The sequence below is a fragment of the Haemaphysalis longicornis genome, unplaced genomic scaffold (assembly GCF_048455015.1).
Source record: "Haemaphysalis longicornis isolate Haplotype H1 unplaced genomic scaffold, Haemaphysalis longicornis Haplotype H1 scaffold_25, whole genome shotgun sequence".
Taxonomy (NCBI): domain Eukaryota; kingdom Metazoa; phylum Arthropoda; class Arachnida; order Ixodida; family Ixodidae; genus Haemaphysalis; species Haemaphysalis longicornis.
Genome location: NW_027526314.1, coordinates 1,236,577 through 1,258,419, shown reverse-complemented (window position 1 = coordinate 1,258,419; position 21,843 = coordinate 1,236,577). Strand labels below are relative to the sequence as shown.

At 47.0% G+C, this 21,843-nt stretch overlaps 1 protein-coding gene across 1 annotated transcript; it reads right to left on the bottom strand.

Annotated features, from left to right (window-relative positions):
• Positions 1 to 11,100: 11,100 nt before the first annotated feature.
• On the bottom strand, positions 11,101 to 16,437 carry LOC144172637 (uncharacterized). The gene is made up of 6 exons (XM_077701284.1): positions 16,290 to 16,437; positions 15,047 to 15,228; positions 13,850 to 14,009; positions 13,212 to 13,338; positions 12,983 to 13,123; positions 11,101 to 12,450 (listed from the first exon to the last, which is right to left on the bottom strand). The coding sequence occupies exons 1-6, from the start codon at positions 16,376 to 16,378 to the stop codon at positions 11,590 to 11,592; spliced, it is 1,560 nt and encodes a 519-aa protein (XP_077557410.1). The 5' UTR covers positions 16,379 to 16,437; the 3' UTR covers positions 11,101 to 11,589.
• Between the last annotated feature and the right edge of the window lie 5,406 nt (positions 16,438 to 21,843).

Sequence of the window (21,843 nt, the reverse complement as noted above, 5' to 3'; positions counted from 1 at the left end):
CCAGTCCCAGTTGGGCAGATTAAAATCCCCAAGGACGAGAAGCTTATTGTTACTAAAAGAGGCCATATGGGATCGCAGGTTCACAAGAAAATCAGGACCAGAATCAGGTGGTCTGTACACAGCGATAACAATGATAACTCTGTTCCCGAAAGAAACCCTTAAGCATAGGCTTTCAGTGTCTGGCGATTGCGCAACAAGGGAGGCTTTAATACCAGTCTTTAAGATTACTGCTACACCGCCACCTCTAGTTGGCCGGTCCCTTCGAAATATTTTGTAACCTGGCGGCACTAAGTTGTCATCTGGTATCTCGCTGTGAAGCCACGATTCCGTAACAACGGTCAAGTGTGGGCTGTGACATAACAAAAGGGCTTCAAGCTGTCCAGTTTTGTTAGCGAGACTGCGGGCATTTAGGTTAGGTTAGTTGCTGTCTTACGCAGTATTTGACCCTCGCAGTTTAGGTTTTTTTACTCTTCCTTTGTCCCGTCTTTTTACGGGGTCCGCAAAGGAACACCGGCGCGAAAAGTAGCAGGATGTCGCGAAAATTGACATGTTAGTTATTGTTCTTCCTTCGCCTTGTTTACGCGCATTCGGAGAAAAGATATCAAAAGATTTACAAAGCTCATTGTTCTTTGTTTTTTTTTTAACTGAGGATTTTATGTGGATAATTAACGTGCATAAAATTTTTTATTACCACCAATTGCTAATATCGGCCGCCATTACCATACTTTCAAAACGCCTGCGTGCCTGCTTCACCACAATACACCCGCCAAAGGGACAAAGCGGACCAATAGCGAGACTCTGCGTACAATGTGAGACATAAATGTGGTCTACGCAGTGAAATTACACGATGCAATGGCGTGTCACTCTGTATCGTGGGATGCCACAGCGCAGATCAAATCTTTCACTCCACCCATATGTATATCAGGTGCTGTCATTAGCAAAATCCGCTTTTTTGACCCAGCTATCGGTCACCAAGATGCGTTTTAGCGAAGTGGACGCATGAAGAAATGTCTAGAGCGCTGATCAAAGGGTAAAAGGAGGTCAGTGACGAGGTTCAAAAGTAAATAAAAGGATACATAAATTTGCATGGGTATTGAGATTGTCGTCGGTTGTAATGCCGGCCGATTCAAAAGTCTGCAGTCTGTACCTCAGGAAACAATGAGCATCCAACCTGAGTATGCGTTGTTGGCCCTTGCGAACACTTCTGCTTCAGTGGCCACAGTGTGCATAGTGCTTACTCTCCGTCCTCCGCTCTTGCAGTCCGGAGTGATCACAGAGTCCCGGATCTACTGCCACGTCAACTGCAAGAATCCTCGAAATCCACCGGAGGGGCAGTGCTGCCCATACTGCGAAGGCAAGTGAAACTCTTCAGCGTGATACGTTTTACGGGAACGGGGCTGGTTCTTCAGGGCAGTGTACGTGCCCTGCCAAAGGGTCGCGAAACCTAGAACGCAGCTGAAGCGCGGCGCTCAGATTCGCCGCTGCAAGTGAGCAATATGATAGTCACAATGCGAATATTGATGAAAATTAAACTGATCAACTCGTACGTCCCGAGCCCTCTTCGCAACAACAGAAAGCTACTGCAAGACAGGGCCCGATTTAATTGCGCGTCGGCAAGGAAGTCGCCGTACGAGTTCAGCATCCGAAACTTAGCATATTTAAGTGTGATATCACCCCAAGTTTTTCAATAACAATAAATTGCACCACCGTGTCGTTTCTCTTTTTTTCTTTTTTGGAGGAGGGCGGCGGGGAATGGGGGAGGGATGCGTGCAGCATCTACAAAAGGCAATGAGGGGTCAGCAGTGTGTCGTGCATCTCCCTCTTCCTTTTGTGTTCGTTTTTTTCAAGCTGATTCCTATCGAAGATGTACCAACTAGCACAGACCAGAGCCATTCTGCAATCAGGGGCTGTGAATACGGTGTCTTATGGCTGAGCGGCAGCACAACAACAACAAAAGCGTAGAATATTCCGTCCGCCTCCTTAAAAAGTTTTTAAATGAATTTATAGGGACATAGAGTGGGATTAAATGTGTATTCATAAACAGCCTTCCTCGGTGCAGTCCTCGTGCGAGCGTGAAGCGGCTGATACGGTACTTTTATTGGGAGACTTGAGAGGGAGATTGCGTGTTATTCAACGCAATCAGGACCGGGATTCCCTTTCTCGAGAGGGGCATGTCTTATCTTTTCTCCACTGCCGCCGCCACGACCTCGATAACCGTGGGATGAACTCGCTAACGAGAAGGTGCGCAGTAGTAGGCAGGATCCATCCTACCCCTCACTAGCACGAAGAAGGAACAAGGGGCGGATGATTTAGAGGTGGCGGAGTAGATTCACGAAATTTGCTCAGCGGCTTAACTCACCAACAGTCTGCAGTTCCTTTTAGCTTTAGCCGCCACGCCAACACGGAGGGTAATTTTGCGAGCTAAGCATGTCCGGATGGGCAATTTTATTTTTCGCTGAAGGCAGGGATAGATCAGATTTTGCGGCAACAACAAAAAAAAAGTCCGCTTTCTTGCTTGCTTGCTTGCTTATTACGCCGAACGGGACAGCACGTGGAACAAGTGCGCCTTTCCGTGTGCACGCACTCTTCTAAACACCGGCGCCTCCGCTTCACTACAGCGCAGCTCAATGACAAATCATTACTTCCGAAGAGCAATGTAGGCTAACGACGGTGTGCAGCGTAGGCTCTGGATAATGTGCTCTGTGATGTGTCTGTACTCAACGCCGGAATGATGTTTTGCAGTGCGTGTATACTTCATACTGCGAAGGTAATCTTATTTTTAAAGTCAAACCTTGCGGCGGGCCTCATTGTTCGTCAAATTTGCTCCCTAGGATGCAGCGATAGGTTATTCAGCTGAGTTGTAGCAAACCAGACCCACGGAATTTTCGAAAGCGTGTTTCAGCGTTCTTTGTCCTGCAGAGTAGTCGATGGCGTGCTACTTCAGATTCTCCCGGTTCTTGTGACCGCGTCGTCTCGGATCGCCTTCTCCCGTCGACCTACGCGGCTTTCCTTCGGGCCCGTTGCCCGCAATGTCTGCCCGATTCGGAAAGACTGGGTCTGCCACCCATGTGCCATGCGTGACGGACGCTGTCAATCCTGGCCCTGGTTCGTCTGATTTTCTAGGGGACTTTATTGAATGCGAACTATTTTGCCACGCAAATGTCCTCGTACGTCACACTCCGGCAAAATTTGGCGCAACTAAGTCACGCTCACTAAAAAAATAGCTCGTGGCTATCAAGACGCGACGCTGTGCGTACGGGCTGCTGTACGCCGCTCGCGAATGTGTGGTACGTGCACGCACGCGCGCGCGCGCGCACGCCAGACAGGCAGGAAAAAGTGAAAACTATCTCGCATGAGTTCCGGAAAGGCTGCCGCCTATCGAATGCGCGGCGGAAGATCCTCGCTAGTTCGCACTCTAGTGCAATTTTCTTCGTCTATTTTTACTATCATTGCACCAATTTTTCCCGACCCAATGCAAAGTTTGGATCAGTACTCTTACTCTCCCGTTGTGATGAGCGAGCAGGTTTTGCCGGTCTCTTCGACTTTGTCTTGGATGGGAGCTCTCCAATTATGCAGATCTCGGGCAGACGGCAGAGAGGAAGCAAAAACGTTCTTTCCCGACCTCGTATTTGAACCACGGCCCCGCTAAATGCGCCAAGTATGCGCTCTAATCCTCTGAGTCCCAGAAAAAAACGTAAGCAGTAACGAAGTCCTTATCGAATGCAAATTCGGACAAGTTTCGCCTCCGATTGAGTTTCTACACAACTACGATGTTCTGACGCAAGGGAAAATTCATAGGGAGGGGTTCGCTGTTAAGGTAACGCGTAGTGTGAAAACGGCCCAGCGCGCCACGAAGGAATTGTATGTGGTACGCTGTTCGTGAGCGCCGTAAAATAAGTTTCTCCGAAGAGAGGGGGGAGGACTCGTAGGTTCAATAGGGCTTGTAGAAGCGGTTATTCGACAGCCAGTTGCGATTTTCGTTGCGGTTGTCTTTGGTTTCGGGTTGATTTGGCGGCATATATCGTGGCAAAAAAAATGTAGTATCACCGCAATAAATAACATCTCAACAGCTGCCTTCGAAATTCTCGTTACAAGGAAGTACAATCGTAGGTCAGTTTCTTTATAGCTAGAGTAGGTTGTTTGAGAACGAAGAGCTATGTAAGGAAGCACACTCAAAATGTGTGGTCTGTCGAATAGAAACAAAAGTGATTGGACACATCGTGTTAGAATGTGATGCATCTATCCAACTACATATCAGGTAGATATCCGCCTTCCTGAAATTCTGGGGTTTAGAGGTAATACTCAGACAGCAAACTACAAAGGCGTGTTGGTCACTACTAGGAGGTTGTAATGATGGAGGAGGAAAAGCTCAGAGGAGAATATCACGTGCAACAGCGATCACCTGTTACGAAAAAAAAAATTCATTTGCTTAAGCCTGCCGCCGAAGGAAGCTCTTAGAAGGGAGTATTTGGTGCGGATTCATTAGAACATATGAAGAAATGGCACACGTCATTACCCCGATAAAAAGGTCATGCTAATAGCAAGGACTCGATCAATTCCTTGCGGATTTTATCATACACGCGCCTCCACGGAATACCGAAAGAGAAAAAAAAAGGGGGGAGTGGGAGGTGCATGATGGTATATTATGAGGGTGCTGTTCCGCCTAACTTGATTTGATAAGTCTGCGGCATTTAAAGGGACACTGAAGTGAATTTGTCAAGCTCCCGTTTTTGCTTGCACTGCGTAGACTGGCTCAAATTAGCACACTTTTCATCGTTTATCCGGTTCAAAAATCGGTAATTATTTTACAAAGCACGACACAAGAAAAACTACCATGCGCGGTTTGCGGCGGCCGCACCAACTAAGGCTGTGACGTTGGGAGGAGGGGGCACCGTGATTGGACAATGCCCAAGGTTAGCAATCAAACAAGTTTCGGTTTCGGTTCTGTAAAACACAACCAATGGCTTTGTTGGATGGGCATTCTCAATATCTCAGTAATCATTGTACCGTGCTTCTGCCGTGTTGTCGGCTGTAAAATGCATAAGATAAGCCTCCCAGCACGGCTTGGAATCGCAGCATTCACTACCGAGGCCTACGCAGTGCATGAACGCCCTCCGCGTCCCCGCAAACGCTCAAATGCCATGCGCTTTTCCCCTATATTTGGAGCTTGCCTCACTCATGCCTGTATCGTAAAAAGCGTGTTCGCACGAGGCCAAGGGTCTGTTGATTCTGGCCTGTGCCCATTGCCCGCAAGCAGTCGGTGCTTATGGAAACAGCACGCCAACGAGAACTCGCTAGCGCGCCAGTGCCAGCCTGCGCGCGTTCTGTAAACTAGTTCGTGGAGCAATGAACGTTGCGGCCAAAAAAAGGTGAACTCAGTATAGAAAACATCGGCAGAAAACGAAAAAGTTAACCTATAAAAAAAAAAGCACGTACCCGCGGGGATTCGACCTTGTGACTTGCAAAACACTTGCGCTGGCATTCCTAGCGCCTCGAACAACTCGGCAACGGGCGCACGCTGCGGAACTTGGAAATATAAGGTATATAATGTATAACCAGTTTACACGTTTATTTAGTTTTAGCATTCCAAGCAGCTTAGGTGACTATTAGTTGTTTTGCGCTCGTGCAGTAAGCATCCCCCAAGTTTCCACAATATCTCACGTCTAGCAATTGCATTTCTTAGACGGAAAAGCGTTCGCAGATGCGTAGTCGTGCTGCTGGCAAGTGCTTCCCGCACCGTAGTTTTACGCTGTAAGGTAAAAATATCAGTTGATTTTATTTCCTTAGTACCTATATTGACTTCGCTGACTCTTCTACCCCTTCAAGAGGCCTTATATTTTCCTACTGGCGTACCAGTCAGCGAAGCGTCGCATGTGCGCTTGTGCAGCGCTTGTGTGAAGCGACCTTGACTTTGAGCTAGATACAGTGTACAAACTAACCAAGTAAAGAAAGGCACATTCTTCCTTCACAAACGTGTCCTGGCTTCGTTTCAACTGAGCGAACGAATTGCGACGACCCGTCGGCGGCCGGCGGACGAAAGGCTGGGCCGACTGACTCTGTCTGAAGGCCGGGGAGCCGTGCAGTAAGTAGCGCAGCCAATTGCGAGCTCGGCTCCTCCCGACGTCACACGAAAACGCCACAGAAAATGGGCGAGCGTAAAGAGAGGAGGACAGGATTTTCGAATTAATGTTTCTACTAAATAAAATCGCGTAAACGCGCCCAGAGTGGTCGAAACATGGCCTGGGAACTCCGGACTAGAATTTGCGTTAGTAATCCCGCAATGTTTACATATCACTTCAGTGTCCCTTTAAAAGGTAAATATGGGATTAAAAAATAAATATAGCCAAAATATTTCCTAGGGATGTGTAAGACAAAATGAACGCATTGTTTCCGATCACACAGTTTCATTTCGTTCCATTCTTCGGTTCACTTCGTCTTTGCCATCTGGGGACACATCTTTCGCCGATCTTCTAATTGTGGCATAAATTCATAATAAGCCAGCTTCGAAATGCAAAAAAACTTCCGAAAATACCATCGAAACAGTCTGAACAGTCAAGTTAAAAGGAAACTCCCATTAGGCAAATGGATTTGGCTTCTGATCCGCGAGACAACAGGATCTGGCTCCTTCTCGATACGAACTACGATGTGCGTACAGGTTTTCAGGGCGTTATCTCAACTGTTTTCTTGCAACCAATTTTTTAGGGGAAATTTCTGTAGCTTTTCTTGTCACTGCAGTTTTATCCTACTCAGTTCCGAGGATCTGGCTCCTTTCGCAAAAAATGCCTCAAGTGGTTACCTACCTCATCATCTGCATGCGCAACCCGTCGGTCTCCATTCGAGACCTCTGCGGTTATTGAACGTGCCTCAGCTGGGGGAAAATTATCTCGATAACACAGCTTCCGTTACCTAGGCACAACAATGTCAGTGCAGCATTTGACCGCCAAGAGTAGAGAGCGGTTGAGTCATGCCAATACCCAATCAGTTCGAAGGCTGCGTTTGTGGAGCTTGCTTTAAGAAAGTATTGGCTGAGAGTGGCGGACCATGAGCGCCGGATTGTGCAAGTCAGTACTTTGAAAAGTACATTCGGGGAGATATCGTATACAACCCGAGCCTCCAATCATGTTCGCACTGTAAAAATTGCGTGAAATCGGCTTTTACACGAATACAAACAACCCTATCTGTTTACCTTCAAGCTTCGCGTGTTTTAAATGCGAATGCATTTCTTAGTCGGGGGTTGTCGCGCGTACGGCGTTCGCACGCAGGTGTTATCTCTCTCCTGCTCGCCCCTAGCAACAGCTGTGGCGCGCCTAGCAACCGGAGCAGGTGGCGGAGCAGCGGAGGGTAAGGGGAGAGGAGAAGCGCGCGCGGGCGTGTGAGGGCGCTCGCATCGCGGAGCTCGGAGGAGAGAGCTCGCGCGCGGGGCGGGCGTGTTGCGCGGGTCTCTCTCTCCTCTCCGCGTACCCTCTCTCCGCTCGCTGCGCTCGGAAAAATATATCGGTGCACCCAATGCATTCGCATTTCTGCAAGATTCCCTTCGGGGAGGTGGGGGAAGTGTTTTACCTTTTTATTTAAGAACGGGCCGAATATTTTGTTAATTCTCATCTCCGTGATGTGAACAACTTAAGCAGAGAATAGGTGACCGGCGTTTTGACCGGAGGTGTCGTCACCGGATGACTAATATCACGTGATTTTGCGCTTCCGGTTCGTGCGGGGATGCAGCGGCAGCAGCGGCTCGTTGAGAACCGTGCCGCGTGAGCTGCAGCTGCGTTCTACCACAAAAAAAAAAAAGGTTCATTGCTCCGCAGTAGGTTGTTCGAACGCAAGCCAGAAAGGTAATAAGATGTTCGGTTCCCGTGGAACAAAGAACGGAACCTGCGATGGGCTGTCGCTGTGAAGCGAGCGACGCAGCGAGGCGACTTGTGGCAACCAAGCGTTGGAGCCCGTCTGTGCGAGGCCCATTTCGTTACAGGTTAGTAGTGCCTTATTCTGTTTTCCTTCAAGTAGGAGTCGCATGAAACAACGATTTCTGAGCTATTAACACATCGAAAAGTCGAGTAGCGGTAGAAGTGAGCGTTGCGTATTTTTCGTATCAAAGAGTACATGCCGTCTTCGATATCGACCGGGGATTGTTATTAACAAACAAGTGCGCGTTCACGCGGACGAGTGCTATGTATGAACTGTGTGTAATGAAAAGTGGTGATCAAACATAGCCAAACTCTAACGCTTTTGTTTACCCTTTGAAAAATATTTGTCTGCGGCAGTGCGCGTTGCCGGAGCGGGCTCACTCCCGTTGTGTGCATGGCCCTGCTACCTCGGCGTTTGTTATTCTCGATTCGGTATGGAATCCCGGCCGCGGCGGCCGCTTTTACGCTCGTGTGTTGGAGATTTCTGTGCACGTTAAAGATCTCCAGTTGGTCGAAATTAATCCGGAGCCATCCACTACGGCGCGCCTCATCGCCTGCGCTGCGTCGGCGCGTTAAACCCCACAACCAATCGTTATTCTCGATTCGAGATCAACTTAAGATTGAATGAAGAGCACTCGTTCTCGAAATCCTCGTGGCTGCACGGGTCGCAGGCCCGCTTCGTTTAACCCGTGGTTGGCTGTAGACTTTTGCCAAAGACCACTTTCCTATATAAAAAAAAAACACTTAGAGGCCCGCCCGTCTTATCCAGATATTTTTGTGCGATTGCGTAGCACGTAGATTCTAGAATCGCGCGACTGTTCCCAGTCTGTTAAGTAATGTGCTTGGTTCATTTATTGTCTTGATTTCATGTGCCTTTCTTTATGTAGGATCACCAAACACTGATCCCAACCACGTATACTACATCCCGTCCCTCTTTTCCCACGACGCTACAACAATGCGGCAGTCCGAAAAAAAGACAAAAAGGTAGTTAACACTTTTATTTGAAGCTCATTGTCAACAAAATTCTCGATTTCCCTGTAATTCATTTTTCCAGCTACCAACGCCACATGCTGGTGTCTGCAAAGCGATCATTGGCGCTACAGCAAGCTCGGGCAGCACCTCAAGTGCCACCTGCACAAGCAAACACGTCCAATGTTGAGGATTCTGAGCAGACTATGGAGTGCCAACAGCGTGTGGAGACCAGCTTGCCAGCGTATGTTACATGTCGTGCGTATTGCAGTTACTTTGTTCATGTCTCAGCAACGACCTTTAATTTATTTCAGATGCATCTCCACACTGAGTGTGGAGGTGCAGACAGAGCCCGTTTCTGCTCGCTGCACAAACTGCACCCACCTCATGGAGGAAACGAAGACTCTTAAAGGAGAAGTTTCTTCGCTGAAGATTAAACTTGAAGCAATGCGGAACAAGCAGAAGCTGGACAAGGACATTACTACCATGCGTGACGATGTGGTGCTTTTTTATGCAGGTAACTTCACTAGCTTCGTTATACATACCTTACTGCTTCTTTTCTGTGAATCCAATGTTACTTTTTGGAGTAAACAATAACATCACAGCAGGATTGCCTTCTCAGTTTGCAGAAAGTGCTGCGCCAGTGACCGACTGCGGATTCCTTCCGGTGTTTGTGTGTGTTCGCGTTTTTTCTCTCCCTTCTTAATATTTTAACTGCTTTCTCCCTTGCCTCCCTTCTCCCGTTCCCCACACTAGCAGGCGTAGTGTCCACCCCAAGGTGTGAAAATTAACGCCTGCTGGTAAACTTGACTATTGTTCTTTCATTAAATTCATTCATAAAAGTACGTGTTCTAAATTTTACTATCGCTTGATGTGTCAGTGGCTCACTGCACGAACTATACACTAGTATGTCTTGTTTGTATTTTGTTATGTCAGATCAACGTATTACACCTTGCAGGCATAACAAAGGTCCTTTTTATGCTCATCTTGAGCACGCTCACACCCCTCATGCCTGCTGCCCGAAAAAGTTTCCCAACGGGCGCTCAGCTGCTAATGTTCCTGATGAAGCTGAGGCACAACATGTCCTTTCAAGATCTGGCCTACCGCTTTGAGGTCTCTCCTAGGACGACAAGTCGAGCTTTCCGGGTCTGGCTGACAGCTATGACGCAGCTCTGTCGGGGCCTGATTGTTTTTCCAAGCCCTGAAGTAGCTCAAAGCTGGCTCACGTTGAAAGAGCAGAAGCACTTCTCCAAGCTGCGAGCTGTCATTGACTGCACCGAAGTGTCCGTTTCGAGGCAAGGTTATGCTGCATGAAAGTGTATTTTGGGGAAGTGCCTTCACCTTGGTTTGCTACCTACTGAAGCTGCGTAACGTATACTTCTTAAGGTAAAACTGAAAATCTTAAAAAAAAAAGACTAGCTATTCTTGAATTTAGTTTTTGCAGTATGCAACAGGAATACATGTTTTCTTTTAGGCCTCTTAACATGAACACGCAGCAGATCGTGTGGAGCAACTATGAACAAAATTCCACTCTCAAGTACCTTGTGGCTGTCAACCCCCATGGAGCAGTGGTGTTTGTCTCGAGGGCGTGCGGAGGGAGGGTCTCAGACAAGGAGCTCACCATTGCCAGCGGTAATTATTGTTTTAGTACACCCCACTTTTTCGGTCGTATAGTCGGCTAGTTAGTGAGGGAAACATTAAACTTTTTTTCAGGATTTATGGACCTACTCGAGCCTGGGGACCAGGTGTTGGCTGACAGGGGATTCTTGTTGCATGAAGAATTTTTCGAAAGGAACGTGCAGCTAGTCACCGCCAGCTTCACGAAGAACCGACAGCAGCTGTTGGAACGGGAGGTGACCAACTCTAGGAGAATTTCATCGTCCCGGATAATCGTAGAAAGATCCATTGGCCACCTTAAGAAATGGAAAATAATGACCGGAACTGTGCCGCACACACTCGTCAAGTTCTACGACGAAATCATTGTGGTGGTGGCTGGGCTGACCAACCTTTCCCCAACACTGGTGAAGAATGGTAAGAACAACCAACGAGTAAACATAAGTTTTAAACACCGTTTAATGACAGAGTGGATCATCCAAATCTTGCTCATGAAGTAACAATATATTCAATGAACTAGCAAATGTGCATTATAATAAACATGATAGGGCCACTGCAACGAACTATACAGGTATAAGGACCCCTTCCCTTTCTACTTGAGGGCGATTGCACACATAAAATGACTGAACAGACCTCAAAACTGTCACATTTGTCAGTAATGGTACGAAAAAAAATGCAACAGGTTAAAGGGGTCGTGAAGAGAAAATTGCACACATGCGCACATTGTCGGTCGGCAGCGCAACTAGCAGTGACGTTTACTTTACACTCAGTTTACTTAAACGTGGTTACTTCTGCCTGCACCACTCCCCGCGTTAAATCTCTTCACGAACCCGCCGCGGTGGCTCAGTGGCTAAGGCGTTGCGCTGCTGAGCACGAGTCGCGGGTTCGATTCCCGGCCGCGGCGGCCGCTTTTCTGATGGAGGTGAAAAGCAAAAATGCCCGTGTGTACGAGATTTCGGCGCACGTTAAAGATCCCCAGGTGGTCAAAATTAATCCGGAGCCCTCCACTACGGCGCGCCTCATTGCCTGCGTTGCGTCGGCGCGTTAAACCCTACAATCAATCAAATCTCTTCACGACCCCTTTAACTTCACATGACGTAGATTACATCAGGATCATTCTTGGAAGAATAATCTCGCGCATGAAACTGTTTAGGCTCTCTATGTTGGTGTCCATGAATGCCTCATCTCTTACGATCCTCAGGATGGGTCCTTGTCCCTTTGGCAGATGGTAATAGAAAAAGCAGGTCGAAATTCCCTTTAAGTTCAAATGGAGCTGTGCTTGAACCTGGTAGTAATACGCATGTGTCAACTTCAAGGTCCCTTCTTTGGTAAAACAAAAGTCTGACATTTGCTTTCCCGCCTCTAGCAGGTCCTTTGGCTCGCAGTGTTCTACCAAGGCCGGTTCATGGCAGTCACAGTAAAACACTGCATCTGGGCTACACCCAAAAAAGGGATAGTCCGGGTGAATCATCAGACCGCAATCCTCAAGCCTTGCATTGGTGTGCGATGCGCTGAGATACCCTAACAATCTCCTTTTTGCCTCGGGCTCGGTTCTGATACCGTACTGCACGGCAGGGGTATTCAGTGGACGTGGCTTCAGCATTTTGTTCACCAGTGTGGCACACTTGACCCGCTTAGACAGACATACATCTTTAAAAATGGACGCCGTAATACGACCCTTGCGGTGCCTAAACCATGCGGGACACCCTTGCTGGCCGCGCGTTGCAACCTCTATGCGGTTTGCTTCATACTCTGTCACTGACAAGTTACTCATAAGGAACTCCGATAGCTCTTGAACATTTTGGCTCACACAGCCTCGGGAGTTCAGCTCCTTGAGGTTGAATTCGCAGAGTGGCTGCTCCAGGGTCAATGTGAATTCCCGAGCTTTCTGCTGTGGTTGCGGAGGGTCTTCTGGCCTTGCCCGGCATCCGGTCAACGTGAACACTCTTGCAGTTGGTATCACCTGAACAAAGTAATTACCCTTTAAACATCACGCTGTTGCTTAGAAAGAAACGTTTTTTTAGGACTCATTTCGCAAGTTTTAGCAAATTTCATGACTAATTTCAACCGCTTGGAGTTTTCTTCATGAGCACCAAAACCTTTAGGCCACCGTTAGCCGCAATAAACCTTCGCTGGATTGTGAGCAAACACTTTTGAATCTGCCCAAGTCGGTGTCAGACTAGATCATACAAAAGACCTGCAGGCAGCATTAGAACGTGAGTCGCTCACATTTGTGATTAAAATGTTCCCTCCCATCCTTTTAGTTTAAATTGTTGCCACATGATAAGCTCAGACAGTTTAAAGAGAGTTCAGACAAATCACTTCTACACGGGCGTTATGGTGATTTGCATTTGAATCCGTCTGCAGACAGTTTTTCGTAATGTGTATATGCATAATGAGTCCGGTTTTAGGTTTGCTCTTTTTGAAAGCGATGAGAACTTAGTATGATGCTTATGAATGAGCACTGATCGCTGGCAAGGTAGCACTTTGCTCACCATTTCGAGTTTTCCTAGAAACTCCTCAATGTTTGGCGTCCCATTCAGCTTGGGTAGTTCCTGCTCTCGAGGACACGCATTCTCCTGCGTATCACACCTGTGGCGCACGTACACGATGTCCTTGGACACTTTCGGGACTACCTGCAAATAAATAAGTGCGGATATGACAGTACATTGATAAAACTACTCGAGTTTGCTTTCAGAGCCTAACGTGCATAATGATGCGTACCTTTTTCAGGGTAGGCTTCACCCACTTGCACGGGAGGTCTGTCGGTGCTTCCTCCTCCAAGGCCTCTTGGGTCCAGAAGTCAATTGCGAAGCAGACAGCAGCAGCGTGGCTACAGACTCGTCCCAGCCTGCAGACGTGTAATTTACAAGGCACACTTGAATGGAAAAATATGTGATTCAGCCACTCTGCCTCTAGCATAAGCATGCAGCAAGCCATGGTTAATGCCTCCATGTCAGAGTTAGGGGCAACCAATTCAAAATGCGTTCAGTGTTCCTAAAAATGAAACATTCTTTCTGAGCTAAGAAAATAAAATGTTTGACCGAATCAATACATGAGACATTACTTGTCATATCGCAAGACTGAAGCACCCTCACTGCATAAAAATTTTTGGTTATGTATTTTATAAGTTGGCTATGGTACGCACTAAGTTACCTTCACCTACTCATTAGACGGCACTAATCTTACGATTAAAATCATGCCAAGCTTTACTGAACCGTGAAATTGTTTGCCAGATTTCAGTAGCGCTACTGCAATTTTAGGTTTCACATAAAATACTTGCGGCTCATAATAGTGTTTGGCCATTCTATAGTGCTGTTGAACACAACTGAAAAGTGTTCAGGTAATGCATGCAGTCTTACCCAGCCATGCAGGTGCACTGGGCATCCAGGATTTCCCCAGATGGCCTCACGCCTATCCAGGAGGTGTACGGCTTTCCCATTCGCTGGGACGGGCTCACTTCACCTTTCACGATCGATATTCCGCTCTCCAGTTGTGCCACCTTGATTCCATTAACTTTTCCTGCAAAACAGAAACCATGGTTCAAGCCAGAGCTGCAGATTTGCAAACCAAAGACGACTGGATTATGGATTAAAGAGAGTGTGGCCACTCAGCGGCACGATGTGAACTGGCACCTCATGCTGTTCCTTCTGGGCGACACCATTTCCAGCATTCGTATGAATGGCACATGCTTGCCTCACTTCACATAGAATCAGACACTTCTCAGACGGCTAGGTTTTGAGTACACAGATTATCTAGGGCAGTAGTGTAGGAAGGATTTTTTTTCCGCAGTGTAGGAGAGTGAGCATCTAGGTTGGCAGGAGCAGGCAAGGACTAGGAAAAGAATAATTAATGCTCTGGCTATAGGCATGGGGGAGCTTGCAAGCCCTATTAATCATTAACTGTACTTAATCTGTGTTAGTGGTGTGGCACTGACTGATATGGCTGTTAGTTACATTGGCAAACATTGGGACATATTTCTTTTCTGTAAACTTTTCCCCCATTAGAAGTGATATGACATCTATACAGTATATTTTATAACCGGTGTCTCCTGTGACTATGTGAATGTATAGGGCATGTATAATGTCATTAACAACTTGCAGGTGAGATGAACGCATTGATTGAAGATGAACCATACCATGAAAGAATAACACACAAAAAATACAAACACACACAAACCTTTCCATTTTTGAAATATTTGTCTGCCTGACCCTCTTCGTGTTTTTTACTTTCATGGTGTGATTCATTATCAGCAACTTATATTCAAATTTATTTGTCACTGAAAAGTTGTCAACTTCCTGTTTTCTCTACACAGGCGCACATTACACTTTTTAGACTACGTATGGGGTACGGTTAGCATGCTCATTCTATACTCTGCCTCACAAGTTGTGTGCAGCAAAGGTGTGGGAGCAAGTAGTGGCTCTCAGATTGCGTTTCTTTCACCAGCACTTGTGAATGGTAAATAAAGCTGAAAGTCACGCTCTTGTGCACGCACATTGGACCATGCTGCACACAACTCCTGCGATAAGTATTATCGTTAAGCAACATGTAGTACTTACCAGATTTCACATACTGAAAAGCCTGAACAGTCTTGAAGGCCCTCACGGTGTCGCCATCCCAGCACAGCTTGTCGACGAAGTACGCACAGATGTGCTCGTAGGTGATTGGGGGCCGCAGTCCTTCCCCTTCCGCATAAATCTGGTTTCGACTTTTCTCTAAGTCGAAACCAGAACTGGATTCGCTGGAATAAGAAATAAACAAAATGATAAAGCAAATGAGCTTTGTCGCTTTCACTGTACAAAATGTTATAAGGGCATCCAACAAAACCTTGGCAAACAAATTCTAACCACATTAACCTTATCGTCACCCTACTCTGGTACATATATATACAAGCAGACGGACGTATCTCGTGGAAACGAAGTGGTAGTTCGTAGCACACGTTTATGAACGTTCTGTTATTCGCTACCATTATAAGGGCATTCGGTGTGATCGTGATAACCACACGGACACGCTTAGTGCGAGTGATCGCATACGCTGGAGTAAAAGAACCACGGGATTCTGCAATCGCACGCTGCTCACACATCCTTCAGAGGGCTGGCGTCGTGATGTTAGTCTTAAAATCACCATACTACACGCTCGCCGTCGCGCCCGTCGCGACGGTGAGCGTGTATTGCGGGTATTTCAAGACGCCCGATTTTGTTGTCGACCTTACGATTACGACACGCATATCACTGCGCCCCTCTTCGCCTCGCGAGATGGCCATGACGGCGAGTGAGAAGTACAGTGATTTCACGACCCCCGATTCGACGGCGAGCGAGCATGTCAGCGAGTAGTACGGTGATGATATGACGCCCAAAATTGTTGTCAACCTTACGAGTACGGCAAGCATATCACGACGCCCGTTTTCACGCTTTGAGACGGTCGCGACGGCGGGCGAGTACTACGGCGAGTTTATGACACCAAGTTTCACGACGCCAGTTACGGCAGCGCTTCGGAGCGCGATTAAAGCGCGTCAAGGCACCGATCGGGTGTTGCAGCTAAACGAGTTTCAGAACTTCCATTTCGACACTGATTTCAGTCCGTGATACGGTATAAATATTCACAACTAAATAACGCTGCCTCAAAGGAAAACATAGCTAAAAGAACTGAGCCCGGAACGCTTACCCGACGTGCGAAATAGGCTTGCGCAAACACTCCCGCACCCCTCGTCCCCCGCTGTCTCGATATGGATGTTTCCGCGTACAGGCTCGTTTAACCATCACCATAGTAGTAACCTCAGATGTATGAAAACTCATAACTCACCAAGCAGCAGGTAATGGCGCAGAATCAATCCCCTCTGTTGAGTCTCGAAGATCGGGCTCGCCAGCTACAGACCCAGCCGCAGCCGCCATGATTCTGCTAGCGACGAACCGGAAGTGAAAGTACCCATGGTACCTTGCGGCAACTGCGAAACGCCGGTCACCTATTACGGGCTCGTCTCCATTTAAATATGTGTCCTCATTTTTGTGTGATATGGGCCTGGTTCATGATTTTCACGACCATAAGTAGTGTTGTTTAGTACATGCATCTACAACAACATTGCGACGGTCAAGCCAAGCCTTCATTGAGTCTGTGTGTCGACGCGCAGCGGCAACCTCAGTTTCACAAAAACGTTGGGCACGTAACGCACGTGTTACCAAAAAGTAGAGCAAAGATGGTTCGAGGGAAATATAGTATACCGCTTACATGGTCTTTGTAGGTATTCATTTGTTTTATAGCCTAAGCTACACTGGCCGAGGTTGAGCAGTTTCGCGTGGACCCTGAAGGGTCGTGCTGAGCAAGCGCGAGGAGTATAGTGAACTAGAATACTTGGGTAGTGGGAAAAGCGGCCGCCTCCTAACTAACTAACTAACTAAGTGGTTCGAGTGAAGAGGAAAGGAGATGCACTGGGGATATTATTGAGCCCAGCTGGGGGCTCACCTGCATACAATCCAGTGCGGGGGGGAGGGGGAGGAGGGGTATATAAAGATTAGAGGAGAAAGGGAGTGATAAAAGGATAGGTAGGCGAGCAACAAGAGCGAGGAGCCTCGACGTGAATATCCGTGAAGCAGCAGCAATGGCGCGTCCAGCAGACTATTGTCTATTGGCGGTGAGATCTTTGAGTGGCGCCCCCTGGCTCTGACGTCGGCTTAGGGATTCGTGCCGCTGTCGTCTGCTACACTCCGCTTGTGAGGGGAACAGTGCCTGGGCTAGAAATCGCCCGCTTCGTTGCTGTAGTGCGTTAAAAAGCGTATTTCTAGCGACTCAGTTATTTTGCCGGCTTCTGACGCATCTGAATAATTTGAAGCTGTATCCCCCACAAGTTTGCAACACACGAAGAGATAGAGAACAACTTTCTGCAGAGTATCGGTCAGAAGATCGTGTGTAACTCGTCCTTTCTTGCTTATTCGCGAGGGTCAGCGATCAGAGCTTCTCGATAAGTATTCAAAATGCGTAGGCTTCCCTGCAGTATTTTTGAGATGCTCCTATGAAGACGCAACACTCTAATACTACGTACCAAGCAGCGGCCTCTACACGCTCATCGCACAGCGGGAAATAAAGCGGCTTTCTTCTGTTTCTTTCGTTGTTGTCTTGTATCGGATTAATGTTTCTTGCTTTTTTTTCTGCCCAACGCATTAATTTTTCTGCGCCGTCACCAACTTCTTATTAGGAGGTTTCGGGATGTTTGGGAGCCTCACAAAGGTCATGTGGATATTTCCTTCATTTTGTATGGCGTGCATTCCCTTCTTCACAAATTGGCTTTCATTACGGCTGCGTGCAAGAAGGTGCATATCCGCAGCGTGATTTGTTTATTCACATGAAAATACAATGAGAAGGTTTGTGCTACGCCACCGCGATCGCGCCCTAAACAACGTGGTCCACAGTACTCGAAGGCGGCTTTTGTGCTCCGAATTTCTATCGAAATTATATCGTTATCATAACGAACTGAGTCTCAACTCGAACAATGATGACATTATTACGGTGTTGAAGGCATGATACTCGCTAACTAACGTAATAAATAGTATACCTGCATATATTACAAGACTCGAAACCGAAGAAGAATTCCAAGTAGCTCTTTATTGCTTTTCAACCCTTCCAGGCGCGAAGAACAAATCCTATTCTACTCGGGATGGCGTTCTATGATTTGAAGAAAATTACTTTTACACTCTTGCCCTGGACTGAGGACCCGGCTCACTAACCAGATCGATTTAATTGTTAAACAAAGTTTTCCCCTCCTCCCCTTACTCCTCCTCCTCCTCATGAGTGCAGTTTTCCTATAACGCATATCCGAATGTCGGGAAGATATGGCTGTGCAAAATGTTCCGAAATATCCCTCCAGGTCTTAACAAACATATATGTGTTAATATAAATTTAACGAAGACGTGACTCGTTTTGCTCAATAAACCTCCATACTCGTTAAATGCCTGGTATAGAATCAGCACGCGCGTATATACACACTGGGTTATTTGGAACTCAACCTACAGTTTTTGCAGTCAATAGTGCATGTCGGCAAACTTTCATGCCTTGACAACGTAAAGTGATGTGACAAAACGCGTCCGAGCGTTGGGCAAGGTTGCAAAAACTGTTTTACCTTACATATGATTACCGGAAATCATGATACCTTCTGCCAAAGCCGACAGCCCTGAAGGCCTAGAATTTGTTTTGGTCTTCCATTTTCGCTGTTGTCGGTTATTAGCAGCTGACTGTTCCTTTTGTTCAAATGCTTACATGAGAAGCTGACGCCTAGCTTCGACTCTTCGCGCTCCGCACAGGACCGGCTTCGCAAGGAATGGGGTGGCGCCGGCAATGTTTCTCCCGTAGCGGTATCCAAAACTATACTTTAATTGACACCATGAGCTAGTGTATGCGATTTTAAGCCTATTATTATGATAAAAAGTTACCCACATGCCAATTCTGGTGCGGACAGGCATCAGACGTTGACATAGCGCAAAGAAACAGCGGGGAGAGCGATCCTGAGTGAAGCAGACGACAAATGCGAGAATCCCTAAGCTGACGTCACGGAGGCGCGCTTCGCAGCGCCGCCTGTGCTCGCGCTCACCGCCAATAGGCGCTAACCCGAGCGTGGCCTCCGCGATTTGCTGCCGGCGGCGCGCCGTTGCTCCGGCCGTCCCATTCGGCGCGTCCACCAGCAAAAACATGTAATTTGGCTAACTCCGCAACGCGCCGCGAGGTGGCGCTGTTAGCCGATGGTTCGGCAGTTTGCACCGACTCCCCTGGCCGGCTTTGTGGGGCCTCAGTTGCTGGGTGTTTTCACGGCCGGAATTCGTGTAACTGTGTTACAGCTTTATTTTTGTTGAGCTGACAAACCGAACTACCAGGTCATGATGTCCGCTTGTCTCAGAAGCTTCGAGGAACATCACTGAAAAAATAATCGCGCTGTGATTGCTGCGCTTGATCGGTGCAGGACGTTTCCGTGTGGACATTCAGGTGCGCGGATATTTGGGGGCGGAAACTTCTCGGCTACAGAATTCAGAATTATCGGGTGCTTGCTTGTTGGAACAGCAGTTATATTTTTATTTCCGCATAGGGTGAGTTATGGACAACAATCGAGCGCAGTGGTTGCATTTTTATATTGGTGCCGTGTTTGATTTTGCCAGTTATTTTTAGAAGTTGAACATTTGTATATTTTTGCTTGATACCTCGTTCAAGGAACACCTGTTATGCAGCCTATTGATTATATTCTTACACACATGCCTTTTTTTATTTTACAAGATTTCAATTTATATTCGCTTTTTGCGGCGTGCAACTCAGCTAACAATTAGCGCGCGTTTACGATGGTGTTATTCCTTCTTTATGGAGTTTTCTCTAAACCAAAGAAACACTGTCACTATCTAAAAAAAGCAGCATTACAAGCATTCGGTTGCCCCCCAAAACGCAGAAAATCTTACGAGGAGTTTTATGCAGGTTGTGCGCGGTCACACTAAAATGTACATGTCCAAAGCAAACACGAAACCTGTCATCATTGGTTTACACATGGATGCGCTTCGAAATCACTGATTGAAAATTTAAATGTCCTTAGTCTTGGGTGCAAAATATGGAAAATTGGGCTTGCCTGTGGTCACTGAAATACGTTTAAGAATACAATAAAATCGGGGTGCATCTGACTTCAAGTTGTTTTATTTGTTGCGACTGAAATTGAAACTGTAACTTGCCTAACGCACATGTGTAGAACAGATTGCCATATCTTTGAGGCTATCGCTCAACGTAATACTCTTTAAACGTGTTAATCCTAAAAATATGACGGGTGCTCCAACCCAACAGGCATTAATTCGAAGGCCAGATAAGAGCGCAGCCATCCGTCGTGCGTATGACGCGATCGCGCCCCGCGCTCTACTGAACTGCATTGACCATGCTACTGAACTGCATTGACCATTGACCCTCCTAACCGAAGAAAAGGGCGAAATTGTGGTTTCGCGAATTCGTGATTTTCTCGGTCACCCATTCACATATCGAAGCGCTTTTTGCTGATATAAGTAGCCCTTAGGAATACCTAAAAAGTAGTTTTTGGATTTCGCCCTAACCTACACCAGCGAGGTGATTCCGCATTCCGGAACTAAAATGGTGTTCCTAAAGATTCTCAAATAAATCTTTCACCGATTTAGTAATCCAACTGATTTTTGCTAGAATATGTTACTCATACAAATGCACAGAACCGTTTTTAAGGATTTCGCTCTGCGACGCCGCTAAAAGGGTCAAATTGTTTTTTACAAATGACACTGCTGATGAGCCAAAAAGGCCTGACAGGTTATGTACACGTCTAGCCAAACTGCTCTTTCAAAGGCACATTCTCATTGCGCTGTTGGAGGTCAATATTTCTTAAAATTTTAAAAAGTTCCACCATGGAGAGAGTGAAAAGCGGCAAAATAGTTTTTCAGATATTAATTTTTTTACCGCCCGCCATCTGAAATATCGAACTGATTTTCGTTGGGATAGGCAACTTACGTATCTCAACACTGCTATACAAGATTTTTCTATTACACCCTCCCAATAGAGGCAAGCGGGATTTCGGGAAAACACTGTGTTTTTACACTTTCGTAAATAACCACCCAGCCAGTTGATATCTCCCATTCGTTTTTTCTTGAAAATTCTGCCCATTTAATTGCCCAAAAACCCCTTTCAGGATTTTGTCCTAACATGCGGATAAGAAGGCCAGCGAGATTTTTAAATCTGCATTCTTTTGGACGTAAAATTCAGTTGAGTTTTCCCGCGTTCGCTTAGCGGTCGCCATCTGTTGACACCATCGGCAACTACGCGTCTCCCGTAGGAGCAGGTGTCATATATCATAAATGTAAAAGAGAAAATGTACCAGTAAAAGCGCAAAGGTTAGCCCTCGGCACCTGCTGGGACTTCCTGCAATCTCGCGCCTCCCGTAGGGAGCCCATGTTACTTATGATAAAACTGTACCGATGAGCATCGTTCATATCTTCTGAGATAGCACTTTCTACGAGGAAGAAAACCCCTCACCCAGCCGGCCTCCATCATGTGTTCCCAGCGCAATCTCCTGCCGAATTCGAGTTGTGTTTGCAACCTGGCACTCTTCCTCATATCATATAAGAGTGCAAGCAAACCAAGCTCCTTCTTCCATCCACTTTTCCAAACCTTGAGCTGTGGGAGAACCTGGTGACTAACAGCGATCTGGATGTCCAGACAATACTTCTTCCAGAGCGGAGGCTGCCCACTCATCACATGGCTTTCTGAAATTGGAAACCACTCCCACTTCGCCGGCTCAATAAAACCTTTTTCACTCACTGACTCATTCGCTCAAACGTGCCATCTTGGTGCAATTTGTTTAGCGAGAGTTTGAGTGAAACACGAG

Coding starts and splice junctions, on each gene's coding strand:
- LOC144172637 (XM_077701284.1), bottom strand. CDS start 16,378: ATGGCGGCTGCGGCTGGGTCTGTAGCTGGCGAGCCCGATCTTCGAGAC. Junction 15,229..16,289: donor GCGCCATTACCTGCTGCTTG/GTGAGTTATGAG, acceptor TTCTTATTCCAG/CGAATCCAGTTCTGGTTTCG. Junction 13,124..13,211: donor TGAAGCCTACCCTGAAAAAG/GTACGCATCATT, acceptor ATTTATTTGCAG/GTAGTCCCGAAAGTGTCCAA.